The sequence below is a fragment of the Castor canadensis genome, chromosome 1 (assembly GCF_047511655.1).
Source record: "Castor canadensis chromosome 1, mCasCan1.hap1v2, whole genome shotgun sequence".
Classification (NCBI taxonomy): domain Eukaryota; kingdom Metazoa; phylum Chordata; class Mammalia; order Rodentia; family Castoridae; genus Castor; species Castor canadensis.
Window position 1 is genome coordinate 194,046,555 of NC_133386.1, and position 19,495 is coordinate 194,066,049.

General features: G+C 42.0%; 2 protein-coding genes across 4 annotated transcripts; one reads left to right on the forward strand and one right to left on the reverse strand.

Moving 5' to 3' along the window:
* Window positions 1–25: 25 nt before the first annotated feature.
* Med19 (mediator complex subunit 19) lies at window positions 26–7,408 on the reverse strand. Its single transcript, XM_074045957.1, has 5 exons — window positions 7,058–7,408; window positions 2,341–2,597; window positions 2,085–2,178; window positions 1,674–1,768; window positions 26–1,488 (listed from the first exon to the last, which is right to left on the reverse strand). Exons 1-5 carry the CDS (start codon window positions 7,323–7,325, stop codon window positions 1,420–1,422), a joined length of 783 nt encoding a protein of 260 aa, XP_073902058.1. The 5' UTR covers window positions 7,326–7,408; the 3' UTR covers window positions 26–1,419.
* A 198-nt stretch (window positions 7,409–7,606) lies between these two features.
* On the forward strand, window positions 7,607–18,801 carry Tmx2 (thioredoxin related transmembrane protein 2). Of its 3 annotated transcripts, none has more exons than XM_074045937.1 (8): window positions 7,612–7,905; window positions 15,521–15,581; window positions 15,810–15,923; window positions 16,223–16,299; window positions 16,513–16,619; window positions 16,811–16,876; window positions 16,947–17,097; window positions 17,983–18,801. In XM_074045937.1, the coding sequence occupies exons 1-8, from the start codon at window positions 7,717–7,719 to the stop codon at window positions 18,127–18,129; spliced, it is 912 nt and encodes a 303-aa protein (XP_073902038.1). In that variant the 5' UTR covers window positions 7,612–7,716; the 3' UTR covers window positions 18,130–18,801. The 3 variants fall into 3 exon arrangements, with proteins under 3 accessions (XP_073902053.1, XP_073902038.1, XP_020018035.1); XM_020162446.2 differs by having other exon boundaries at window positions 7,615–7,905; window positions 16,968–17,097; XM_074045952.1 differs by lacking the exon at window positions 17,983–18,801 and having other exon boundaries at window positions 7,607–7,905; window positions 16,811–16,865; window positions 16,968–17,092.
* The last annotated feature ends 694 nt before the right edge of the window (window positions 18,802–19,495 follow it).

Below are 19,495 nucleotides of genomic sequence, written 5' to 3' on the forward strand. Positions count from 1 at the left end.
CTTTAGGCAGGTAGAACATTAACTGTAACAACAGGTCCTGCTTTTATTTGGATGGTTTAATTAAAAAATTTTTGAACAATCTTTCGTAACATGAAAACTTACCATTTCAAAGCTTAGAGAACTCAACTTGTGTCAGTTGTTCCTTAATTCTGTATCCAGAAAGTAAGGCTCCTTCTGAATAGTCAAAAGCAAGGCAGTAATCAAGGCATGGAAGCTTGGTAGGTTGACAAGATACAGGTGGCAGTTCATTTATCATATACTGTCTTCTACTTGTCGAAAGCAAAAGGTTGTGCCCTAATTTTCAACAGGCATCCTCAAATACTAGATCTCAGGAAACAGAACTGAACCTTTTGTTTTCATTGTCCATAACTTTATAAACTCTTGTTCTGAAGTCCTGTATTAAAGGGAACTGAGTGAGTGGTTTTCTGCCTACTGATCTTAAGGAGAGCGGTGCATAGCAACAGATTTTAATAGTTCTCTGTTAGATTACATTAGTTCAAGTTTTCTCATAGATGTTTTTAGTTACTTGGCCTGCTACAAAAAGTAAAGGGATTTTTGTTATAGTTTGATGTCTGTCTCAGGGTGCCTTTTTTGTTGCTGTCTTAGAAGTTTAGAAATATTTTCACAATAGCCAAATTAATTGTTTTATCTAAGGTGTAAAGCAGGTTAAACGTTTACCTTTGCTTGCCAGAGGTTCATTCCAAAAGATCACAGGCTTCTGACCTAAGAACCAATCTTGTTGAAATACACTGGTGATTGTAGGTGCTTTTTCAGCTGGCTATGCTGTTTCCACACAAAACTGATCTAGAACATGTAGTTGAACATGGAGTTGGAGCAGCTCTTCAGACAGAGCCTGAAGATAACCAGGTGCCTGGCTCTCAATGTTACAGGCAGAGTTGTCACACATCTGCTGTGGGAAAGTGTCAAAGCTGCCTCACTGTGGACCGTGTACCTTAATCTCATTTGGTTGTTCCCTGGCCTGTTAATGAGGTAGTATCATGACCCACATCCCTCATCTTAGCACTGCCTTGTCTTAACTTGATTCTCATAGAAAGGCACTTACCTCTTAACAGGCAGCCACACTTCAGTCAGTTTGATAAATGCAAAAACAATTTTTTTTTTAAAGAAAAACTGACAAATCAAGTCCTGGTATCAGACAAACTGCACAAAAGAAAAAAGAAATAGAAAGCTTCCTGGGAGAGGAAGAAATGTCTGTGAGAAAACCAACTAGGCTACCCTTACAAATCATGGCCCTTCTTTCTCCTAATGTACATTGATCTTAATCAAGCACAGCAGGAGCTTGCTCCTGTACCAGCTGCTGGGAGCCTCCAAGGCAGTGTCCAAGAACCTGGTAAACAGCTTTTGTCAGCAGGTTCAATACAGCAGGAAAAGCCATCCTGGCAGAGTCCAGTGATCCTGTTAGCGGAGGCTACTGCTGCTGCTGGCTTGAGAGCTGCCCATACCTGGGTGGTCTGGACTGTGTCGGTTCTGGGGGAGAGAATGACAGGTGAGAACATTTAGGAGCTAGCCTTGGCCTTAATCAGTACTGTAAGAAAAGCTGCAATCTGCTCTGGATTTTCAGTCTTGGGTCCAACCTGAAGTGAAGGATTACTAAAGGAAGGGTAAAATAAAGGGAAACTCATTAGGCTGTGGCAAAAGGTCTCTACCCTTACCTTCTTTTTCTTCTTCTCTTTCTTCTTCTTTTTCCGTTCAGGATCCTCTTCTTTTTTCTTTTTCTTCTTCTTGTGATCTGAATCAGATGGTGTTTCTGTAGGAGACATTAGATGCCTTTTACCTGTACAGTTCAAAATCCTCTACTGCTAGGAATTCTGAAAGCTGCAGGAAACCTCATGTCAGGGGCAATTGGTTTTTTTTCCCCCAAATAGCCAGATAGAATACTGAGGTGCTGCTAGAGCTCCTAGGCCAAGTCCCTACTTGCTCAAAAGACCCTGGTATGTCAGTTTCTCCTTCAGGTGAATTTGGGAGTCTAGAGCTCTTATAAGGAACTTAGCTGGGTATAGGTGGTAGACAAAACCAGATTCAGAAGATCAGGTCGTCTTGCATTGTATAGAACTGCTGCTTACCTGGGGGGACAGGATCCTGGGTACGGCTCTGTTTGTGCTTATGTTTACTCTTCTTGGGTGGCTGAATGTGCATCAGACGACACTGCTCTGGCAACTGAAGGAACCAAAGGAAGGTCCACATGAGTAGGGAAGAAATCCTCTGCTCCTATCATCTGTTCTGCTCAGTAAATTATGAAGGAACAGACTTGGATAGAAAACCACCTCCATGCCTTTTAGGCCTCCCCATTTGCCTTCTTCCTCCCAAGAGGGGACTCACCGGGCCAGTGTGGAGGCGGAAGCCAGACATCATGGTCCCTGTGATAGGATTAAAAGAGCCACCAAGAATGGGGGGCTTCTCAATGAGGGAGCGGAGGCTGCTGTTATCATGGGAGCCAGGCAGATCAATCATCCCTGGCAGGTCAGGTAGGAAATTACTTAGCTTCTCCTTCACCTTCTTTCCACAGAATTTATTATAGGCATGTTCCAGGTTGTAGTGTGTGATGAGGTTGGTGCTGCCTGTCAGCTCTGTGCTACCTAGAGAACAATAATAAAAAAAAATCAGTACCAAAAGCTGAGAAATTTTTTTTTTGTCATTGATCCAGAGGGACAGTGAAGAACTATATTTTAACCTAAATAAGGAATTAAGAATTAAAAATTTTTACAATCTTTTTGTCCCCTTCTAGCAGTAAAGGGGTTTGAACTCCGGGCCTCACACCCCCTAGGCAAGCTATGCCTCCAGCCCAGAGAATTATAGTTTTAAATTTACTTGTGTAAGAAACAGCAAAAGTAGCTGGGCATCAGTGGCTCACGCCTGTAATCCTAGCTGCTCAGGAGACAGAGATCAGAAGATCGAGATTTGAAGCCATTTGGGGCAGATAGTTTGAGAGACCCTATCTGCAAAAACCCATCACAAAAAAGAGCAGGTAGAGTGACTCCAGGTGCAGGTCCTGAGTTCAAACTCCAGTACCACAAAAAAACAAAACAAAACAAAAAAAAACAGCAAAAGTAAGTACAGGTTGAACATTCCTGATCTGAAATTCTGTGAAATCTGAAACTGAGTAGCTGCCTAGCAAATGCAAAGTCCTGAGTTCAAACCTCAGTATAGTCAAAGAGAAAAAGTTTCAGATTTTGGGATGCTCAACTGGTAAAACTTACGAAAATACCCCAAAATCTAAAAGGCTCTGGAATTTGAAACACTCTCTACCCAGTGTATTTTGGATAAAGAACACTCAACCTGTAGTAACATAATAGGAGGGTGTGGTATGCACCTGTAATTCCAGCACTGGGAGGCTGAGGCAGGAAGATCACTGTTCAAGGCCAGTTTGGTCTTCATAACTACCTAACAAGATCCTGTCTCTCTCCCCCTTACCCCCTCAGAGAACACAGAAGAATGGGAAGGCAGAAAAAAGGCAAAAGCCTAAGTAGGGCCAAGATGGAAACTGCTGTAGCTGACAGAGACATTCCACTCTCCTTGAACTAACTAGAATAACTTACATAACACTGTACTCAACACTGCTCCGAGTAATTTTCATAAAATGTTCCAGTAAGGAATTATTTTCTCTGACACAACACTAAAAGCCAAATGTGACCCAGTGACAAGGTCTTGTCAAGGCTCTGTTTGTTGACTTTTATTTTGTTTCTGTTTCCTTTTTAATAGCAAGAAACACTAGTCACTTTTACACAGAAAAAACAAGATTTTTCTCGCCATGACTACCTAACTTGTTACCAACATTTCTATTCTTCATGCATTGTCTTGAAGGAAGATATGCTCAATCAAGCCAAGCAATTATTCTAATTCTGTCTTCTAGTTTCCTCGTGGCTGTGTAATGGGACAATGCTCCATCATTTTTTTTAAGGCTCAAGGATGCACATACCGAAAAGTACGAAATACACAGACACACGGCATTAGCAATATAAATACTGCATGGCTGACTCGCTTCAAAGAGCATAACCTTACTAACAACAGGATCCAGTAGCAAGTATGGAAGTATCTTTAACCTATAGCTTCACTGGTAAATTATAATGTCCAGATAGTACAAATGACAAAAGTGGCTTGTTTATAATCATTCACTTGGGAAAACTAAGATTCAGAAATGTAAGCCACTTGAGGGCAGAGACAATGTCTTGTTCATGAATTATTAGTACCTGAACTACTCATGTTTATTAAATGAATAAGTACCTTTCCTTTATATCTGGGTCTTACTGCACTCTTTCCTTCTTTTTATTGCCAGACGTTTCAGAAGAGTGGTCTACTGTAACGGCAGCATCACAGTACCTTGCCTCATAACTTCTTTGGGCATTCCCTTCTGCTGTTACAGTCTCCTGACATTTTCCACTTGTCTACCAGCTCACCTTTCAGGAGGTTATGCTTAATTTTAAGGCTCAGGTGAGAAGGCACTTGGTGTTTTTTCAAATCTGTAAAGAAGAGTTCAACTTCCTGTTTTGACTATTAGTTCTATGAAGATGATTTATAAATCTCTCTCCCTAGCCTGACTCCTCTCTTGAAAATGAATTTTGCATTGCTAAGTTCCTAGTCAACTCCATGTAGATTCTGATTTTTTTTCCTTTGAAATTCCAGATCTTGCCCACATCACTAATGGCTTCTCTATTTAAAGTCATGGCATTCATTATCTCCAGATATTTTTAGAAAGCAGTACTCCTCAGTTCAAAAATCTCAAAGGGGGTGGGAATGTAGCTCAGTGGTAGAGTGCTTGCCTATCATGCGCAAAGTCCTGGGTATGATCCCTGGCACCACACAAAAAATAAATTTAAAAACCCTCTTAATTCCATTGGCACTCAAATCTAATTATGTTTTACTTCAACTTTGCTTTGGAGTCTCATCAACCACCCCCTACACTACTCTTCTGTGCAAATTTTCTGATCCATCTAAATGGATCTACATATCTCCTGGGAGGGGGTAGAACTTGTTTCTTTTTAGGAACATTATTCCTAAATTTTTTTTTTTTTTTTAGCAGTACTGGGGTTTGGACTCAGGGCCTCACACTTGCTAGGCAGGTGCTCTACCACTTGAGCCATTCTGCCAGTTCTTTTTTAGTGCTGAGTATTTTTGAGATAGGGTCTCTAGAACTATTTGCCCAGGCTGGCTTCAAACCTCAATCCTTTTGATCTCTGCCTCTTGAGTAGCTAGGATTACAGGTGTGAGCCATCAGCCCAGCCTAAATTTCTTTACTTCAAGCTGGACTTCAAGGTCCAGCTCAAGTGACAGCTTATTCTTGTCATTTTGGACAACAAAGAACACATCTTGAAAACCATTAGGTAGTTCTTAATATTGTTTACTAAGATATTGTTAGCTGCTAATGTGAGGCATGACCACAAAGTTGTGAGATTGGCACTGACAAGAACAAGAACTATCCTTAAACCACATATTTTGAATCCCTAACTAAAATAAGATCCTTAAAAATCAAAGGCCAGGCTTATTAATCTCTTTCCCCTTCTCATCACATTTCTACTCCCAACATTCCCAGCATTTTCCCAAAACAGATATTCAGTATGTATCAACTGATACAAATAGGTACAATCAAAGTACGTAAGGCTAAAGAAACTACTGGTGGATACCTACCATCAATCAAAGGACAGCCAACCTCTTTTTTTTTTTTAGCTATAAAATGCAAATAATGCCCACCTCAAAGTATTAAATACTGTTACCTATCAGTATGTTGTGAACTTCAAAGTACTTTTCCAGTAGTTATTTTCTTCCAGTCATAATGTGGCAATAAGACTTAGGACGAACTGAAAGGCATCCTGTAGACTTAGCACATCCAAAACAACTCTTGATTTCCAGCTCTTCAAGCATATTTCTTCATCTTCCCAGACTACCATTCACACAATTATGAGTAAAACTCTTTAAAATCTTAAAAGTTATTTTAAGTTCTTCCCTCTCTCTTTCACTTCTATATTCAGTTCTTCATTCTTGTCAGCTTTTCCCCTAACATGTATCCTGTATGCATTCACTTCTCCACTGCTAAGACCTGGTCCAAATTATCTTCTCTCTCCTGGATTACTGAGCAGTAACTTCTGATTCCCCCACTTTCCATTCTTCTCTTTGAACTTTAAATGCCTTATATTGCCTTACAAAGGCCTCTGACTTCCACTTTATCTTCAACTACTTTCATTGCACTCATTCACTTCACTGTGTCTAATGGATCTTTCTCCTTCAGCTATCCCAAGCTTTTTCTCATTTCTTGTATCTGGAACTACCTCTCCTCTTTGTTTATGCTAAATTCTAGTTCAAATGTTATCTGCTCAGAGAAGGTTCTGTGATCACTGTAGTGAAAATAGTTATTCCGCCTCAATTATTTAGCATGTTTTCTCAAAGTATTAAACCTCTATTGGATTATCTTGTTTACATTTTATGTACCCTGCTGATGTGTGAACTTCAAAAAGACTAAGGTCGGTGGCTGACGCCTGTAATCCTAAATATTCAGGAGGCAGAGATCAGGAGGATCGAGGTTCAAAGCCAGCCAGGGCAAATAGTGCGAGAGACCCTACCTTGAAAAAACACATTACAGAAAGAGGGCTGGTGGAGTGGCTCAAGGTGGAGGTTCTGAGTTCAAACCCCAGTGCCGCCAAAAAAAAAAAAAAAATTTATCCGTCTTGTTCACACTGTAGTTCCAGCATTTAGAACTGTGCTTGTGTAACAGAGTGAGTGCTCAACAAGAATTTTTTCTTTAGGTGCTGGGGATTGAATCCAGGGTCTTGTGCATGCTAGGCAAAGCCTGGATATTTTTTAAACGTAGTCACAAACGTCAGTGACAGAGCCTGGATTCAGAGAGAAAGATAGTCTCAGAGATGCACCCCCATCCACCCTCAATTCATCCCATGAATTCAAGTTATTCTTCAGGTTGTGCATTCTAACCCTTGTGACTTCGAACGCGTTGCGCTGGTTACCTCGCACCTCCAGCAGCAGGATGATAGCCACACCCATCACCTATCTATAATCCGATTGGCTGGCTTTGGCCAGGCCTAGCACTCACCGGGTAGTTCTCTCATTAGGTAGAAAGGGCCACAACCAGCCGCTGACTTGTCCGCGCCTGGAGGGGCTGTGGCCGCGGTTTGGGGCGGGGCCGTTCCAGGGCCCCCGCCCGGAGGAGGAGGAGGAGGCGGTGGAGGCTTTCCTGATCCGAAGCCGAGTGTGGTTGGGGGCGGTGGTGGGTCAGCTTGAGCCCCGAACAGCGCAGTGAAATTCTCCATCGTCCCCTCGGCCCTGGCGCTGCCTGGGTGTCTGGCGTTAATGATTTTCATTGGACAAACCTTTTACCTGGTACGGTCCGCTTCCTTTAAGAGCCTCCTGTCATTGGATGCCTCCGACCCAACCTCCCTTCTTCCGGCGACTACTTCCGTCGCTCTCAGAAAACGTTTAGGAAGTTCAATCTAACTGTATTCTTTAATGGGTTGGCCCACAGTCGTATATCCAATAAAATGACTCAACTAGAAAAGCGACAGGTAGATTGACCAATAAGATATGAAATCCCTTTTTCAGTTTTTTTAACCTATCATAACATCGTATTAGATCTACTTCCGGGTTCGGAAGCGGTGAAGCAGAGATTCAGCCGAATAGACGTCTCAATGGGGAGGGAGGCGGGACCAGATCTACAGACGCCGGACAGCGGCTTGGGCCGCTAGGGCCGGAAAGATGGCGGTTCTGGCACCATTAATTGCTCTGGTGTATTCGGTGCCGCGGCTCTCACGATGGCTGGCCCGACCTTACTGCCTTCTTTCTGCCCTGCTCTCTGCTGCCTTCCTTCTCGTGAGGAAACTGCCTCCGCTCTGCTCCGGTCTCCCCACTCAGCGCGAAGATGGCAACCCGTGTGACTTTGATTGGGTGAGCGCCCCCTGTCTTAGTAGCCCACGACCTTGACTGACCCTGTCTCTGCATGCAGGTGTATCTGAGAGCCCTGAGGTTCACCTTTCTGAGGACACCTGAGGTTTCAGGAGTGTATCAGGTTTATAGATATCAAGTGTGGGGTCCAGGCCTGTGTTTAGGGTGGGAAAACATAGAGGAAGCTAGTTGTAGCCCCTGAGCAACAGGGTCTTCTGACTTGAGGCCATGTTTGCCATTTCACTATTCATACTGGTCAACAGCTCTACCAACACTTTACACATGTACCGCGTTTTACAGTGATGCTCATTTTGTAAAGCTTCCTGAGGAGCCAGTGAGGTGAGTAGTGTGCCCGATTTTTTTGACCAAAACATTGATCCTGGTATGGTTAGGAAGCTTGTGCAAGGTGACAAAACTAGTGAGTAGCCTGGAACTTGAAACTATTCTTCTGACCACAATACTTGCATACACTATCATCTGTTTCTTAATTCGTAAACATTTCCACAGTGCGTACTCTGATAAGCACTATGCAGAATTCTCAAGATGCAAAATAGAATAAAATTTTGAGGCCTATGGAAAAGGAATTGTTAAAAAAAAAAAAAAAAAGTAAAACCGTTACAAAGAAATCTGTCTTATGCCCCTTGCTGTTCCTCAGTGGGAGTTGGAGGGATTACCTCCCAAAGATGAGCTGAAGCTTTATGCTCTTTGCTAAAAAGCTGCACCTAATGAAGGCTAGAATTTTTGTCTTTTTTTCTAGCTCCCTAATGAATCCTGATATTTTTTCTTTTGTTTGAGGCAAGGTTTCACTTTGTAGCTGAATCTGGCATTACACCTGCCTTGTAGCCCAGGCTGGCCTCGAACTCCTAATCTTTCTGCTGCCTTGACTTTCCCAGTGCTGGGATTACAAGGTGTGTACCACATCGCCTGAGTTTTGACTTTTTCCAAAACCACTCCCTTACTTTTTTCCTCCTTCCTTTCTTTATGCTTCCTTACTTCCTCTGTCCATTCCTAATATTATTAACTAACTTAAGTGTATCAGTGTTATTTCAGAGTTGTTTTTTTTAGAGCTGGGAATGGAATCCATGGCCCCGTGTTTTAGGCAAGCACTGTACCACTGAGCCACACCTCAACTCAAAAGATCCTATTTTTATCTGATCTTCTGTGCCACTTTAAAGCAGAAGGACTCATTTCTCAGCCTTTTGACTAAGATCAAGTGTAAAGAAATGGGACTCAAAAAATGTAAGTGACCAGTATGTCAAAAAAAGTGGATATAATTTATTTCTGTGTACTTTTGTCTAGTATTCAGAATACTGGAAGTTTAATCTTTTATTATTAGTCTGATAGAATTTTTAAAAATCTACTACTGGTGGCAGTGCTCAAGTGATAGAGTGCCTGCTTAGTAAGCATAAGGCCCTGAGTTCAAACACCAATCCAACAACAACAACAAAAATCTACCTAGTATTTATAGACAGTTTTTGTTTTCTTGGAAAATTTGTGGCTTACTAAATTGCTTTGGTGATTGGGAAGTTAGGGAATAGGTAAATAGCATCACTAACAGGTAAGCCCCAAAATTTTAGTGGCATAAAAGTAGAAGTTTATTTCTATTAAGTAAACTGGGACAATCTAGCATTTATTTTCTTCTCTTGTATATACTATTTTCCATGGAAGTACTGGGGTTTGAACTCAGGGTTTCCTCCTTGCAAAGCAGGCTCCCTACTGCTTGAGTCATGCCTCCAGACTGGTAATTAAATTCTTGATAAGAGAATGTTAACAGCTGTAATCCTAGCTACTCTGAATGCAGAGATCAGGAGGATTGTGGTTCAAAGCCAGCCGGGGCAAATAGTGCCGTGAAACCCTATCTTGAGAAACTCTTCACAAAAATAGGGCTGGTGGAGTGGCTCAAGGTGAAGGCCCTGAGTTCAAGCCCTAGTACCACAAAAAAAAAAAGAGAGAGAGAGACTGTTGACTTTTTTGTGGGGGGTATTGGGGATAGAATACAAGGCTTTACACAGGCAAGCGGGTGTTTTACCACTCAACTATAGAAGACTTTGAGCTAATATATACAGGAGGAATGATAGAATTTAAAAATCATGGTCAGATGTGGTGGCCCACACTTGCTTGTAACCTCAGTGCTCAGGATACTGAGACAGGAGAATTGTGAGTTTGAGGCCTGCCTGGGCTACATAGCAAGTTCCAGGATGATCTGGGCTACATAGTTAAACCTTGTTTCAAAAAAAAAAAATTAAAATTATTAGTATCTCTTCATGAAATAATAGATCTAGGCATGATCATTTGTGGATGTTGAAGTCATCAAATGAAAGGTTAGTCTGTTCCCTGAAGTAATGCAATAGGAACTGTCTAGCACTGCTTATGATGTATTTCTGCCAAAAGATTTAAATTTTATTGAATTCAACCCTCTAGATCTCATTACCACTTCATAAGAATTATGGGAGCTAGAGGATCATCATCAGAACGCATAATGCATGTATGCAAGCAGCCAATCCAGAAAGCAGGAGAGTCCACAGTACAAGTGACTCAGTGTCTTCAGCTAATAAATAGCCTGGTGTAAAAAAGGGAGAACACCTATCCATTAGAAATTGGGAAAAAAAACAAAGAATCACATCAACCTAATGTAATTTGTAGATCTTGCTTAAATCCTGAATTGAACAAACAACTGTACAGTATTCCATGCCTTACCTGAGGTTTCAAACTGCAGTCTAAAAATATTAAATAGGAACCAGATGCTGGTGGCTCAAGCCTGTAATCCTACCTACTCAGGAGGCAGAGATGAGGAGGATTTTGGTTCGAAGCCAGACCAGGCAGAGAGTTCTCCAGACCTTATCTAGAAAATACACAACACAAAAAGGGCTGGCAGAGTGGCTCAAGTGGTATAGTGCCTGCCTAGCAAGCATAAAGCCCTGAGTTCAAACCCCAGTACCACTAAATAAATAGTAAGTTCCAGAAATAATTCGTAAGTTTTCAGTTGCATGCTGTGAGTAGCATGATGAAGTCTTGGACCTTCCCACTCAGAACCATCTGGGATTTGAATGATCCTTTTGTCCAGCAAACAAGTACTGTATCTGCTATCTGCCCATTAGTTACTGAGTAGCTCTCTGGATTATCAGGTAACTCTCATGGGTGTCTCAGTGCTTGTGTTCAAGAAACATTTATTTTACCTAATAATGGCCCAGAAGTAAGCTGTAAAGGGCTTCCTTCAAGTGAAAAGGTTCTTAATAAGAAAAGGGGGGGAAAAAAGTGTGTGCCAGCATTGCTAAGATCTATGGCAAGAACAAATATATTCATGAAATTGTGAAAAAGAAAAAAATTGTGCTAGTTTTGCTGTCCTACCTCACACTGCAAGTTATGGCAGTTGTTCATGGTAAGTGCTTAATTAAGATAAAAAGGCATTAAATTAAGGTTAGAATATATGGATTCCGGCATCCACTTGGTGGGAACGAACTTTTCCCAGAAGCTAAGAGGGGACTTCTCAAAGACATTTTGAGAAAATTGAGATCATTTGAATAAGGACCAGTATTAGGTGGAATTAGTAAGGAATTGCTGTGTCAGGTTATGTATGTGATGCATTAAAAAAAAAAAACAAAAAAAAAAAACTTGAGCTGGTGGTGTGGCTCAAGTGGTAGAGTACCTGCCTAGCAAGCAGAAAGCCATGAGTTGAAACTCCAGTAACACACACACCCTCCCCTGCCCCCCCCCAAAAAAAAACTTCAACAATTTAGTTTTTCCTACTATACTCTCACAACACAGAACATTTCTGTGACCTCTGATCACCAAGAAGTATATGGGGATTTCTCCCTACTAACAACCAGTAATTTCTGCAACAGACATCAGCTGAATGTCCTCTAATTCAGTTAAATTCTGACACTTGGAAATAGTTTTATTTATTTTTTTTTTTTTGGAAATAGTTTTAGATCCCATTTGTTGAGGGCTCAGTTCTCACTTCAGATGCCAGTCACAATAGGTTGTCACCTATACTTTTGACTGTTTGACTATACATTGGGCTTCTCATACTCTTCATGTTTGACTGATTTGCTGGTGTGACTCATACTACTCAGCGTTTGGTGGTTTACTATAAAGAGCGTTACAAAGACTACAAGTACATAGGTTGTGGTTATGTGAGAACAAGTGCGGAGCTTCTGTGCTGCCTGCAGGCACACCACCCTCCAGGAACCTCCGTATTCAGCCACCTGGAAACTCCCCTATATCTACTCCTTTCATATCTTTATGGAAGCTTCACTGCATAGATATGGTTGATAAATATTGGCCATTGATAGCTGGGCATGGTGGTGCATACCCCTAATCCCAGCACTAAGAAGGTGAAGGCAAGAGGATTAAAAGTTTGAGGCTAGCCTAGGCTATATATTTAGATTTTGCCTCAAAAAAATCCCCTCCAGGAGTCTTTGCTCCCATTTCCTGTGTGGGGAACAGGAAATGTTTCTTTTTTTTCCCCTACCCTTCTTGTGTGTACTTTATCCTGTTATACTAAAATAAATACTTGTTAAAACTTTCACCAAAAAAAATCTACCCCCCCCCAAAAGATCCAAATTATGTGCTGTGTTCTGCTGTGTCCCTGTTGTCCCACCTATTTAGGAAGTAGAGATAAGAGCATCACTTTGAGCCTGGGACTTTGAGACCAGTGTGGGCAACATATTGACACCCTGCAGCACATAGAAAAGAAGCATCACTGCAGAAATTAAAAGAGTTTAGAAGCTGTATGTTAAGAAACCAGATGATGATATATACACATATTTTTTAATGTCATAGTATATTTGTGGTTGTGTTTAAAAGGGGGTTAGGCTGGGGTATGGCTCAAGTGGTAGAGTACCTAGAGGCCCAGAGTTCAAACCCCAGTGTAAATTTTTTAAAAATGGGGCTGGATGTGGTGGTGTGCACCTATAATCTCAGCACTCGGAAGGCAGAGGCAGGGGAGTCAGGAGTTTGAAGCCAGCCTGGACTTCATAATAGCAAGTTCAAGGCCAGCCTGGGAAATATATCAAGACTGTCTCAAAAAAACCCCTAAAAAAGCCAGGCGCCAGTAGCTCATGTCTGTAATCTTAGTTATTTGGAAGGCTGAGATCAGGAGGATCACGGTTTGAGGCCAACTCAGGCAAATAGTTTGCGAGACCCCCATCTCCAAAATGACCAGAGCAAAATGGACTAGAGGTGTGGCTCAAGAGCTAGAGTGCCTGCTTTGCAATCTTGAAGCCTTGAGTTCAAACTGCAGTACCACCAAAAAACCCAAAAAATGCTTAGCATACCCATGAATTCAATCCCTAGCACCCTCCCCCACCAATATCCTCTCTACTTTTGTGTATTTTTTGAAATTTTCCATAATGAAAAGTGTTAAAATAACAAACAGAGCCACCAAGGGACCTCTGCTTCATACAGTTATTCTGGAAACCAGAATCATTCCATCTTCACCCTATAGCCTTAGATCATCCCAACATCATGGAGCAGAAGTGGCAAATCCCATTCCACCCAGGAGTACTAGTCACACTGTAGTCACTCCTTCTACATAGGTACAAGGAGACTGGGGAGAAAGTCTAGCTGCAGCTAGCCCAGGAAGAAAAGGAAATAAGATTTGAAGTGTACATAGTCAGTTTATCTTTAAAAAATGTTCCTTGGGTCTTGTATTTGGTCTCCTGTTTGACCATAATTCTTTTTCTCTTCTTTGTGTGTGTGTGTGTGTGTGTGTGTGTGTGTGTGTGTGTGTGTACTGGGAATTGAACACAGGGCCTCTACATAATAAGCAAGCACAATTTTTTTTACAGTACTAGGATTTAAACTCAACAAGCACTCTACCACTTGAGTCACGCCTCAAGTACTCTACATAAGCTACACTCCCAGCCCTTAAGTCCCAGCTCAAATCCACCCAATTTCATTCATGAAAACCCTTTCTAATTTCTGCTTCAAGTATAATATTTCATAAGGTCTGTTGTTCCCTCACTCCCATTTTACATGTCTGTATCTAAATTCATTTAGTTACTTTTGCTTGGAAATTGAAACAAAAAACCTGGTTCTTGACTCCTAGCTATAAATCACACTTGATTGGTTTTTTTCTGCAATTACAAGTTGGCCCACCGTATTCTCAACATAAGGGTATGGAAGGCCTTAGATCATCCAATCTATTGTCTTCCACCCATGCTTTTTCTCAAATGGTCCTTGTTACTCTGTGAAATTACTTGTTTGTGACTCCGTTGTGTTTATTGTCTGTCTTATTTATTCACCTTTCTTATTTTCTAGAAGCTAAGAACTGTAAACTGAAAGATCCCTTCAGTTCTGGAATTATATCACACATGTACAGGTGGAGAGAAATTATTTAACTTAAACAAAGCCAAACAAATGGATGAGCCGGATACTGTATTGATGGACTATTATCAAGAAAGTTTCCTTAGGGCTGGAAGTGTGGCTCAAGAGCATCTGCCTAGAAATCACAAGGCACTGAGTTCAAATCCCAGTAATGCCAAAAAACTTCCCAAGAAGCTAGGTATGGTAGTCTATGCCAGTAATCCCAGTACCCAGGCTGAAGCAGAAGGACCGTGAGCTAGAGGCCAGCTTGGGTTACATAGCAGGACCCTGCCTCCAAAACAAAAGAAAATTTTCCAAGAAATTTTTTTGTTTTTCATTTTTGTTTGTTTTAAATTAGGGTCACACTGAGTTGGTTTCAATGATACCTTATGGTTTTACACTTTATCACATTTAATATAACCCTCTTCCATCCATTATCTCGTTTAATCTTCACAATACCACTTTAACATAAATATTATGCAGTCAAGAAAACCAGTCAGGCTGGGAGCCAGTGACTCAGACCTGTAATCCTTGCTACTTTGGAGGGAGAGCAGGAGGATTGAAGTTTAAGGCCAGTTGGGACAAACAGTTCAAGAGACCTTATTTTGAAAAATACCCAACACAGAAAAGGGCTAGTGGAGTGGCTCAAGTTGTAGAATGCCTGCCAAGCAAGCATGAGGCCCTGAGTTCAAATCCCAGGAGAGAACAACCCAGTCAGATCCAGTTATGGATGTTCACACCCATCATTCCAGCAGTCGAGAGGCAGAAGCAAGAGGACTGGGAGTTTGGGGCCAGAGTGGGCTACATGGTGAAACCCTGTCTCAAAAAAAAAAAAGAGCTGGGTGCCAGTGGCTCATGCTTGTAATCCTAGCTACTGGGGAGACTGAGATTGGGAGGATCACGATTAGAGGCCAGCCCCGGGCAAATAGTTCGTGAGACTCCATCTCCAAAGCAGCCATAGCAAAATGGGCTGGAGGTGAGGCTTAAGTGGTAAAGAACCTGCTTTGCAAGTGCAAAGTCCTGAGTTCAAACCTCAGTCCCCAAAAGAGAAAAAAAAAAAAGGGAAGGGAGGAAGGGAAGGAGGAAAAGAGGATGGGGAAGAAGGAGAGCGCAGGGATTAAGTGATTTGCTAAAAGACACCAGTTTGTAACAGGGTAGAACCTGAACCTAGCTCCTCTGACTGTTTTTTCCCACTATAGCTTAGCTAACTCCAGTTTGGGTCTCTGTTGGTTTTTATTACGTATTTGGTCCACTTACCCTTCCCGCCCCATCAGCTCTGTTTACTGCATTCTTGTCATTGGTTCTATTCCAGAGAGAAGTGGAGATCTTAATGTTTCTCAGCGCCATTGTGATGATGAAGAACCGTAGATCCAGTAAGTTTAGTCTGCTTCTCAGTCTGTCAGGGTTAGGCCTAATGCCCTCCAGAGGTGCTTCTTTTCATGTTATGAAATGGACATTATGTAGTGAACTTGTTCTGCATTTCATGCCAAGGCTGAATTTGATCTTGGATTTTTGTCCCCTCCCTCCCACATTACAAAGTACCCTAGAAGAGGGACCAAGAGTGAGATATAAGACCCTGACTTGTGATATCTCTGTTTCAGTCACTGTGGAACAACATGTAGGCAACATCTTCATGTTTAGTAAAGTGGCAAACGCAATTCTTTTCTTCCGCCTGGATATTCGCATGGGCCTTCTTTATATCACACTCTGCATAGGTAAGAAAACTACTTTATTATATTAGTTCTTTGTAAGACTGTTTATAATGACTTGATTGTGAGAACCAATTTCCAATCCCAAACATTTCTCTGTATCCTTCTTTCATATCTTGTAGCTAATTAATTAAAGATGATAAGAATATACAGAGACTATTTTAAGAGGAAGGTATTGTGTTGGTGAGACTATCTACAAGTGTACATTCTTTGGCAACTGAAATCTTTGAGTTGGTTTGGAAGTAAATACCCTACATAAGGCCTAATATGTTTTTTTTCCTCTGACATCTTTTTTCTGTGTTCAGTGTTCCTGATGACCTGCAAACCCCCCTTGTATATGGGCCCTGAGTACATCAAATACTTCAATGATAAAACCATTGATGTGAGTGTTCTTTCTCCCTTCTGTTTCTTGGGTCCCTGGTTTGTGATTTTTGTGTTCTCTGGTCAGTAGGAGTAAGAATAGTGTTTCACAATTGAAGTCAGGGGCACTGTGGTTCATTATGGGAGCCGGGGGAGAGGGGAAGTCTGCGTGAGGTATTAGACTGTAAGGCTGAACCTTAGAAACAACCTACTGTTTCTACCATTTGTGTGGCAGGAAGAACTGGAACGGGACAAGAAGGCAACTTGGATTGTGGAGTTCTTTGCTAACTGGTCCAGTGATTGCCAATCATTTGCTCCTATCTATGCTGACCTCTCTCTCAAGTGAGTAGTGCAAAGGGAGGGGTGTGAAAATTGAAATGCTACTATGTCTTCCCCCTTGCTTTTGGCCTTACTTAATTTTTGTACCTTGCAACCAAAGATGTTTCCTTCTCTCGTCCTGAGATGTCTACATTTCCACTCCCCTTGATCCACTCATAGTTTTTTCAGTATGGTAAATAATATATTTTTTTCAGGTACAACTGTACAGGACTAAATTTTGGGAAGGTGGATGTCGGACGTTACACTGATGTTAGTACACGGTATGTAAAAAACAGGGCCACTGTCTAAGCATGGAATTACTTTGAGCAATATATACAACTACACTTACAGAGTCCTTTCTGGCCCCTGTAGGTACAAAGTGAGCACATCACCCCTGACCAAACAACTCCCTACCCTGATCCTGTTCCAAGGTGGGAAAGAGGTAATGCGGCGGCCACAGATTGACAAGAAAGGACGAGCTGTCTCTTGGACCTTCTCTGAGGTACCTGCAGAAATGGGCATGTAGTTTGGAGAAGGGTGTGGAACAGTGGATGGGCTTAATGCCCAATCTGGGTTTGATTCCTAGCTTTGCCACTTGCCCATCATCTCTGAGGAGGTAGACTCATTACTAGACCTCATTTATTAATGCATGCAGCAAATTTCTATTATATTCTAACCTAGTAGTAGAAACAATTATTAGTAAAGACTAAACCAAGCATGGTAGAGCACACTTTTAATCCCAGCACTTGGGAAGCTGAGGCAGGAGGATCTTGAATTCAAGGATAGCCTGGGCTACATAGTGAGTTCCAGGCCAGCTCAAGCTACATAGTGAGACCCTATCTCAAAAAAAAAAAAAAAATGCCAGGAAAAAAAAAGAACTGGGCACCAGTGGTTTACGCCTATAAACTTAGCTACTTTGGGAGGATGAGATTGAGAGGATCACCATTCAAGGCTAGCCAAGGCAAATAGTTCCTGAGACCTCATCTCCAAAATAACCAGAACAAAATGGACTAGAGGTGCGGCTCAAGCAGTAGAGCACCTGCATTGCAAGCACAAAGCCCTGAGTTCAAACCCCAATTCCACCAAAAAAGAAGAAAGAAAACAAAAATAAGACAGCTTCTAAGGCCCCTCTAAGTTCCTACTGTAAATTGGAGGCAGTAATACTTGGCCCACAGGATTGTTTTGCAGTTACACGTCCATATAATTCTTGGCACATAATGAATACTTAAATATTAGCTGACTTTTCTGGATACCTAAAAAAGAGGAAAGTTAGGTTAGAGCAGATTTCCTCCCTTAATTCCTAGACTGTTGCTAAATACTTCTTACTTCCCAAGCTCTGAACTTTGTCTCTATTCCATATCCTGATGTATGCATCTCTCTTGCACAGGAGAATGTGATTCGTGAATTCAACTTGAATGAGCTATACCAGCGGGCCAAGAAGCTATCAAAGGGTGGAGACCACGTCCGTGAGGAACAGCTTGTGGCCTCCACTTCCACCACTGTGCCAGATGGGGAAAGCAAGAAGGACAAATAAGATCCCCTAAGTCATTGCTTCTTCTTCTGTCAATTCCAGGCACCTTCAAGGCCCCTGCTCCTGAAACCACAAGTATTGCCTGAGGCCACAGCCTTTTACCTGATTCCCTTATTTGGCTGTGCCTGGGTGGGACAGGGTGCTGAAGAGGCATTCTGGTAATTGTGAAGCATCCTACAGGAAGGCCTGCCCTGCCATGGCCAGCTCTTTCTTGAAGGAGGAAAAGAGATCTCACGATGGAGAAAATGGTTTCCTCTAACGTTCAATCAGTTTGTAAACTGCTGTTTACCACTCAGACGTCACCCGTCTGCTGTGGTTTCATAATTCCTCTTAGTGGACCTACTCAGCCTAGACTAGATTAAACTCAAATTTAGATGCCAGGGTATACAGCACTAAGGACCCTTGCCTTCCTTAGGTCCTTCTGGCTTTATGGCATTCATTAAAGATACATAAGCCTAGATTTGATTCCAAGAAGAACCCTTTAACCAGTTTTCATCTCTGAAAATGGTATTGACCAATCTTATTTTGTGGGGATTGAGAAGGGAATAGAAGCTTGAGGTGTTCCTTTGTGTGGTCGCAGTTGGATGAGAAAGCCCCTGTGCTGAGAGCCCTTTTCTCCTACCTATTCCCCACAGCCAGTTGGTAGTTTTCCATAATAAAGAAACTAGGATTTTCTTTTGATTGCTCCTTTGTGTGTTTCTCTGGTATTAGAAAAATTTAGCAAATGCAGAGTAATTATCCCTCTTTTGGGTTCTGGGGATTACACCCAGGGCCTCCCTAAAACTGCTCCATCACTGAATTATACACTGGCCATCCTCTTTTCTTTTCTTGGAGATGGGGTTGGGGAGGTCTTGCTGCGTTACCTAGGCTTGCCTCTAATTTAGGATCCTCTGCCTCAGCCTGGGAGTAGCTGGGACGGCAGACACCCACAGTACCTTTTCCTTTTTCTTTTTTTTTTTTTTTTGTGGTACTGGCGTTTGAACTGAGCCAATCCGTCAGTTCGAGATAGTGTCTAGCGAACTATTTGCCCGGGCTGGCTTTGAATCGAGATCCTCCTGATCTCTGCTTCCAAAAGAGCTAGGGAAATGCTTTTTTTTCTGCTCCAGTACTGGAGTTCAAAGTTCTTTGTGTGTGTGTGTGTGTGTGTGTGTGTGTTCGCATTAGTGGAGTTTGAACTCAGGGCATCACATGTGCTAGGAAGGCGCTCTACTTGAGCCGCTCTACCATTTGAGCCACTTCAACTCTTGGACGACTAAGTCTTAACATCAAGGGCCATCCTGTTTGGTTTTACCTAGTGCTGGGCATCCATCTCCCCAAATGTTATTTAGAATACCAACCGCAGGGAATAGGTTGTGGATTTGGTTTGGAA

Bases quoted from the DNA above. Each gene is read 5' to 3' on its own strand.
- Med19 (XM_074045957.1), bottom strand. From the start codon at position 7,325: ATGAAAATCATTAACGCCAGACACCCAGGCAGCGCCAGGGCCGAGGGG. The intron at 2,179-2,340 runs GTGAGTCCCCTC...TGGTTCCTTCAG, and splicing joins TCCGCCTCCACACTGGCCCG to TTGCCAGAGCAGTGTCGTCT. The intron at 1,489-1,673 runs GTAAGGGTAGAG...TCTCTCCCCCAG, and splicing joins AAGAGAAGAAGAAAAAGAAG to AACCGACACAGTCCAGACCA.
- Tmx2 (XM_074045937.1), top strand. From the start codon at position 7,717: ATGGCGGTTCTGGCACCATTAATTGCTCTGGTGTATTCGGTGCCGCGG. The intron at 15,924-16,222 runs GTAAGAAAACTA...TTCTGTGTTCAG, and splicing joins TTATATCACACTCTGCATAG to TGTTCCTGATGACCTGCAAA. The intron at 16,620-16,810 runs GTGAGTAGTGCA...TATTTTTTTCAG, and splicing joins TATGCTGACCTCTCTCTCAA to GTACAACTGTACAGGACTAA.